The 8204-nt window shown below is 36.5% G+C and overlaps 1 protein-coding gene across 7 annotated transcripts in view; it reads right to left on the minus strand.

Moving 5' to 3' along the window:
- The window catches only part of kif13bb (kinesin family member 13Bb), a 39899-nt gene extending 31982 nt beyond the window's left edge, over nt 1-7917 (minus strand). For 6 of the 7 annotated variants that reach the window (XM_022684566.2, XM_022684558.2, XM_022684564.2 and 3 more), the window contains exons 1-4: nt 7819-7917; nt 7418-7589; nt 7059-7142; nt 5539-5632 (exon numbers count right to left, since the gene is read on the minus strand). In XM_022684566.2, the coding sequence (XP_022540287.2) occupies nt 5539-5632; nt 7059-7142; nt 7418-7493 (254 nt within the window). In that variant the 5' untranslated portion in view covers nt 7494-7589; nt 7819-7917. The other variant, XM_022684553.2, reaches the window with a different exon arrangement.
- Nucleotides 7918-8204: the final 287 nt, after the last annotated feature.

Consider the following 8204-nt stretch of genomic DNA (forward strand, 5'->3'; position numbering starts at 1 on the left):
TGTAATTAAATTTATTTAAATTATTCTTCTTAATATTCTTATTATTGATATTATTATTATTAGTGGTAACATTGTGATCTGAGTACAGAAGTGCAGGAGGGCTTGTTATTCTGTAACAGTAAAATATAGCTTATCTGAATCATTTTACCTCAGTCACATCTGATGCAAAAACAACCCACTGATAACCAGAGTGCTGCTAAGCTAAAAGCTAATAATCCCCAAAACAATCCCAGTGTTTATTTACTACACCTTCTGTACCACTCATGCTAGCTGGCACTGATAGTGCTGGAAGTGGTTAAAGAACATTCCAGAAATAGCTGGCACAGCTTCAATCATCTGCAAGGAGGGCAAACTGACCACAGCCCCAGAGAGAAACAGTAACCTGCTGTGGGTGCTGAGGGATCTCACCATGTTTACCACTCAAGCATTAAATTAGCATCTTAGTGGTTAGTGGTTTAATTAAGATTATAATTACAACAATATGTTACAACTCCAAAACGCCCCTCTTTCTTCAAATATAGTCGTTCACATTGTTTAATAACATTTATGTAGTTTTTTTGATGTAGTTTTTTGACTGATCTTCTGAGTGTGTGAAGAGGCATGCAGTTAGCATCATGCTAATTTGTGGGGAATTAGCTTTTATTACTCATTAGCTACATTAGCCTTGTAAATCCAGAGTGAAACTGAAGCAGCAGACTTGGTTAATGGCTCTTGGTTTAGCAGCTACATTTAGGATAAAAGGACAGACATTTGGCTGAACTTTCACTGTAAGCCCTCTTTGTTCTCTCAGAGATTTCATAACATTTGGCAACCACCGCAATACCCTTAAAATTCCTGCGGTTGTACCACTGCACATCGTAATAGCATTGACTCAAAAACAACCCAAGTTCACGTTCCACCCAGACCCTCAGTGCTCCAAATGTGACAGCAAGTCTGTGTAAACGTTCTTCTCCAGCTTTCAATACAAGCCTGTAAGACCTGTTTCTAAGCTCCTCCACAATCATAACAGCAGCGAGCAAGTCAGGGCAAAGATCAGCACAGCAGAGCTCAGTCTATTAATACAGCCTGAAATAAAAACTATATTGATCAGAGAAGTGGTAAAACAGCAGGGAGGAAGGAAATGAAAATGGATTGTTCTCCCTTAGAAAGAGCAAATAGCAACAATTTGAGATGTCTATTGGAAAATTAGGGAATGTGCTAAGAATGAAAAACAGATTAATCAAGGAGAAAATGTCAGAAGAAAAAAATATTTATTTGTGGACTGTTAATCCATGGAATGGTAACCGACTACCAATAGCTTCTTACTAAATACTACAGATCCCATATTCTACATATTTTCCCCTCACCCAGGCCCACTTACAACATCTGTGTTGGTTTAGGTGAACATTAGCTTTGTAGTATATGCCAATCCCTTTTTTTTGTGATTCAATTTTTGTTTCAACATCAGCAATCAACACGTTACAATTATATGTATAAACCCACCACCCTTCTTCTCCCCATTTATCCCTCAACCCGCCCCTCATCCCCCAACCATCCCAAATCTTCTTCCCATACCTACCCCCCCTTAATAACAACAATCCCCATCCCCTAGCCCTAGTGTATTTGTAAATTTGCTGGATTTTGTGACAACAAACTACAAAAAAGGTGAATTAAAAACAGGCAGTTTTGTTTTCGCTTAGTTTGCATATATGGGCCATAAGGGCAAACTACATTCTGCTCTTGTTCTGTACTACAAACTCTTGTTCTTAGCAGTTTAGCTCTGTCCACTTTTATTAAAGTTATAAAAAAGTGTTTCAGCCCAGACAACTTTTTTAAGAAGGCACATTACAGGTCAGCAAATCAGGATGCTTACATATAAAAGTATTAAAGGATAAAAAAAACATAGCCAGATCTAGTTTTGAAAATCTTATTGCTCACATAAGAACACAAAAACATCTGTAAACTGCTCATGTAAGCATGCCAGCACAGCAGAGGGGAACAAATATCACCCAATGGATCTGTATAAGATTATACGGTATAATATCAGTAAAAAATATAAAGGTTTGACAGTATCTATACTATATGGAATTAAGCAAATGTACCCAGTATAAAACCCTCAACAATTTCATACCACAATAGACCTAACAACAGCATATTGATGCAAACAAAGGAAAGAAAAAAAAATTAAACACTGGATTTGTTTCATTGCAGAGGAGACTTCACTATTTGCTGCCTACAAATAACACCCTGATTCCTTATTAAGTGGAGTTTTAGTACATTTTGATCCCAAATGCCTGTGCAGAACATTCAGACACAGTGTAATAACAGAGTAAACTCAATTTACAGCAACCACACTGACCAAGTTAAAAGCAATGCTTTGGCCATTTACACAAAATACTGAAAAATCTAAACTCTGGCTTCATTTTTACTAACAGAAATTTGTAAAAATGCTTTATTAAAATCAGTTGTTGTTTTCAGTGAAAGACAAAAGACCTGCAGACACAGGCAAACTGGTGGGAGCCTTCGGGGGATATTACACATAGCTACATGAACAGACACACCCTTTGTAAAGAAGGAGCAGGAGAGTGCAAGCAAGCGAGCGGAGAAGGGAAGAGTAAAGAAAAAAATAGAGGAATGAAGGAAGCAGTTCACCCTGAAAAGCTCTACCACTGTCCAACTTGTTTATATTACATACACTGCCTGCCAAACGTCCGTGGGGTACCTGACAGTAGCTCACCTGATTCCTTTTAATGAAAAATTAATTAGAAAATCTTGTGTGCTAGAAACTGGAAATACTGGAGTTTCTCCAGTAGTGTGCTGGAAGGGGTTAACTTAACACAAATAATTTGATTACTTGTACATATTCTAATATTATAATATACAGGTGCATCAAAAAATGAGAATATCATTAAAAAAGTTACTTTATTATTTTAGTTATTCAGTTCAAAATGTGAAACTCATATTATATAGATGTATTCCACAAAGTGATACATTTTAAGTGTTTATTTAATTTATTGTTGATGATTATGATAACACAAAAATCAGTGTCTCCAAAAAATTTTATATTACCTAAGACCACTGTGTTATATCAAGTCCAAAGTCAGTGCAGTGTTTTTTACAGCACTCTTACAGCACTTCATGCTTCCCTCTGCAGACAACTTTTATAAAGATACAGATTTCATTTTCCAGCAGTACCAATTGGTCGAATATAATATTCAAATTTCCTGAGACACAGATTTTGGGTTTTTTATTGGCTGTTAGCCATAGTCATCAAAATTAAAAGAAATAAACACTTAAAATAGTTTACTCTGTGTATAATACATCTATATTATATGAGTTTCACATTTTTAGCTGAATTACTGAAATAACTTCCAATGATATTCTAATTGTTAAAGATGCACCTGTAATAGTGTTTTCTCAGATAATATTATTTGATCTAATTCTATTTCTCAGAGATTTTGCATCTATAAGATGGTCTGCATGATATACTATTTTAATGCAAACAAATTAAGCATTCAAATGGTTCTTTAAGATGTTGTGGATGTAAAAATAAACATTGGCTTTACTTAAGAATTTTTTTTTTGGGAATGTGCCATCCAGTACGTTTGGCGGCAGTCCATTTTATAGCTTTTATAGTTAAGTTTATAATAAGTCTAACTGACAGACAGGTGAAGGGGATCATTTTAGCTGGCAGGGAGGGAGAAAGACATGCTTAATCAACGACATACGAACTGCTGGTGAAAGACAAAGTTTCTGTTCCAAAGCTAACAATCCAGCCATTGTGCAGCAATAGCAACACAAGCTCTGCTTCAGCAGTGATCAAACACAGCTATCATATGTCATTAACACTGAACTGAGGCCCTACACACTGCTGCCATACAGCCAAACAGGGAACAAGACAAAAGCTAAAGTGATAGCAAAATGTCCCAAACATGGACGATGAGCAAAGACTTGTGTTTGTGTACGAAGTTTAATTCTGTCATTTTGCTCTGGAGCTACAAAGGCTAATGCAACTAACAAGTCTGCATGTCTCAGTTTTGTACATGTTTTTGTGGGTAACAGCAGTATTGATTAGATATACATCCAGTACATATCTGGTATACACAACACGTCTTAATGATAATTAATACATTCAGCTACTTCAAGTTGCACCCATTGCTGACAATGATGTGCAAATGCACAGGCAAAGCTATAGAGAAATACTGCCCATAGAAAAAGACTCACTGAAGCAGATAAACATGGAACTACATGGAATACATACATATACACATTAGAGGTGGGTAATATGATGATATTTGATATGATGATTATCCTATCATTAGTGCTTAAAGTACACTGACCTAACTGTGTATTTCATTAGTATATTTCATTAGAAAGAGTGTCCCTTAGTCCTGACTAACTAAATGGCAATTACTGTGGAGAGGGAGAATATTTGAATAGAAATTTTAAAAAGTCTGCTACTGCTATATATATATATACAAACACCCTATGATGGACTGGTGTTCTGGCCAGTGGGTACTCATGCATTGCACCCAATGATTCCAGGTGGGGTCCTGACCTAATTTGATCCTGACCAGGTCAAAGCGTGATTCAAAAAAAGATGTATGAATAGATGAATTGGGATATATTTATATATATTTTTACACTACTGTGCAAAAGGTTTAGGCAACATTCAAAAATAGATTAAAATAACTTAACACTAATATTACAATAAATACCAATAACACTGTAAAAGTAGTGATTATACATCAATGTGTTCATTAAAGCATCTGCAAAGCTTTCTTTCTTGTGAGTCCGATCTAGTATAACTGGTGATGTAACTGAAACACCCACATGCTGACTGAGCTGACGTTATGGAGAAATCTGAAACCAAACTTTGTATTTTTAACTAGCTCACAAGCTCTCAACTTCTTTCTTTTTCAGCTGAAAAAAAATGTTCTTACTTTTTTTTTTTTTACTGTATTTATGTTTACTGGCATCTGTGTTAATGTAATCTAGAGAATTTGGTGGCTAAATGCTAACCTCAAGAGACTGGGTTGTCCTGCCAAATGGGACTAATGATACCTTAAATCAGACAGAAGGAGCTGAGGGGGCACTGCTACACAACAGTGAGTCATACAGAGTCAGAACCACAAAAACAATCTACTACATTACTGAATAACTCCACACACATTAAAGCGAGTGTCTTATAATGTAGGCATGCAGTTTATGAGCTATGCAAGCATTCTGCTTGTTAGCAACAATATTCTCTTAGCTCCAGTGCTCAAACCAAGCCATTTTTTCTATCACAAGTATCCAGTTAGGTCTGGCCTTGTAGTGACCTTCCACTGGTTGCTATGACATCTGAAGGCCAAAAAGGAAAAATCTGGGCAAGCAGTGGGACGAAGTGTGAAGCCCCGATAAATTCCAGACCACAGACAGCATGGAGCCAAGCAGAGGAAGGCTTAGATAGATAATAAGGCAAAATATTCCAACTTTTCAGCCAAATACCTACATTGTTTTGTGCATACAATGTTGCAACATGTACACACTTATATACAAGTACACACACTCTCTTACCTACTGTCTCCCTTTCCGAGGTTGCTGCTGGCTGGTTGCAGCACTGTCTGATTCCCCTCCATTTCCACCACACATTTTGTCTTCAGGTCCTTCTCTGGGAAAAGGCAGCATAAAAAACAGACGCACTGAATAAACACTGATAATACACAAACTGATAACACACAGAGAGGAACAGAATGAGGCAAGACAAATGTCTGGATAGTCATGTCAAAATCCCTTTTACACTAAAACACAAGACATTTGAGTACTTTTACAGGTAGTGCTCAGTCTACGTGACCATCACATCTCTTCGGAATCACACACAAAAAAACACCTGCCTCTTCTTTCCCAAAATAAAACCATTAATTCCAATGTTAAACTAAATCATGGTAAAATCCACTTTGCATTTGCTATGTTTCTCTTACCTTTGCTGTAGTTTCTGATATTGTATCAGCTTCTGTTTACACATGAGTTTCTCAGGAACTGTACTGAAACTCCAGCAGGTAATCTGCAATGTCAGCTTCATTTTGACTCCAGGCCATCTTACTAACTTCTTCCCATTTAAACTCCCAATACGTTTCCAAGTAAAAGTGTGTGTAAAAGGAGTTGCGGACAGTAATAAACCGCATTATCAACTGTGATTAATTATTTATTATTTTAGAAAATGTAAATCTCACATACTGGTAGAAATGATGTAATGATTAAGTACTATCTATATTTCTCTCTTAGAAGTAAACAGGCCATATTTTATTTTTGGGCTCTAAGACATTTATGCAAATGTGAATTTAAAAACTGTCAGGGCTACTAATTACAGTCTAACTGGGTTGGGCTAAAATGCTGTAGGCTATATAGGTGGAAGGTTTTGAGAGAAAAAGTTTAAATCAGCTTAGTGTTCATATATGAATAATGTGGATTTAAAAGAAGATATATTCAGGATACTATCACACCTTGAAAAGCTAGTTTACAGTCCTAACAATTAAGCAGGAAAACGTCCAGCTTGACCATCCAAGCTGACAGGAAAGCACAAAAAAAAACACTTTCATTTTCGGAAGCGCTGCAGTGTGACCCTATTCACAGGTTATTCCTAGGCCCGTAATCAAACTTAACTGTATCAGACTTGACAAAGGTGGGAAAGAATGTCCATTTAGTTAATTATATGTACATGAAAACAAGTTTTACGAGTTTGTATTTTATGTAACACTGTTGCTTTCTTTTCATTTGTGTTTTTCTATAGTTCTTGGTATTTCCTTTTTTATTTTACACATAACATAAGAACATAGATTTTCAGTCTGTAGATGAATGCTGGATTGCCTCAGAAACTACTGAACACCGGTTCATAAGTTATTCACTTGTAGATAATATTAAAGACATCAAAACTATGAAGAAATGCATATATGCAATTATGAAGATAACAAAATAAGTTCTTTGCTAACATATGTTTTGTCAGCTGTTTGTGAAGACCGAAAACTTGTGAAGAATATTAATATGTATTTTAATCTATAAGGATATTACATATATATACAAAGTCATAAAGGCCTTACCTCTTCTGTTCAAGGGTCTGACTCGAACAGCCACCTTCACATTTGAACCATTCACACTAGAGTCATCCATGGTTTTGTTATTGCCTAAAACAGTGGACAAAACAGTTTATTATTTAACATCAGGCTCTACAAATGACAGTACAGAACTATTACATTTATAAAGCTGTTTTTAATTCTGACTAGAATTCCCAGTTCCACCTTAAATGAAGCAGGAGTTTTACAGTAGTAAAGCCCGTGCTCGTTCCGTCTCTAGCATGTAACTGCTGCAGAATTTAAGGTGGAAGTGTAAAAGTTTAATAAAAAGCTAGAGAATTAGGAGTCAGATTAATTGTGGTGAATAAAAGCGACTTCACACTTACTTTCTCTCTGATTACTCCACACGGACTGAACTGCTGAACGCGTTTCCTGCCATAGTCTACTGTCCTCTCGTATCATGAAGCAGGATTAGGGAGTCTTTCTCCATTATTACAGCTCATGTAAACAGTTGTCAGAGTAAACTCACACCTCCGATTATCCTGGAGTTCCTCATTCCTTCACGAGCAGTGAAAAACACAATAAACGCGTAAATAAAGAGAGAGAGACCGATTTAGCTCCTTCTGTTAGCCAGCTTAGTTGGCTGTCATCCAGACAGGAAAAATCACAACAACAAACTCACTAATTTGTCCTTACGCGACTTTTACACAGGCTGTTTAAAACGTTAACGAAATCAATCTTAGTCTACACTGTCTTTAAATGTCTTTAAAGTGTGAGAGACTTCCACCTGTTTCCTCTCCAGCTTCTTCTCGCCATTTACTCCCACGGAGCTCCTGCGGACTCGAGCAGGTGGAAGAGGAGGATTAGCAACCGGACAGGAGTTTCTGAGAAAACCACGCCCACTCCATGGCCACGCCCCACATGACACGCCCCCTCCGCTGGTACCTGTAGATTTTACTTTTGAGCTTTTAAACTATGTGCTGCTGTATGTTAAATTTAAATAGAAAATATATGGGAAAGTGAAGAATTAGGAATAAATACATTTTGGATTTTTCAGAGCAACACCCTTCTGTAATTTCTGCCTCCCCTTTAAGATAAAGGAGAGTCTAACTTAATATTTCAGTCACTAATTCTTCTGTAGCAAAATATAATTGATTCCACTTATACAACATT

This window comes from Astyanax mexicanus, chromosome 1 (genome assembly GCF_023375975.1).
Source record: "Astyanax mexicanus isolate ESR-SI-001 chromosome 1, AstMex3_surface, whole genome shotgun sequence".
Taxonomy (NCBI): domain Eukaryota; kingdom Metazoa; phylum Chordata; class Actinopteri; order Characiformes; family Acestrorhamphidae; genus Astyanax; species Astyanax mexicanus.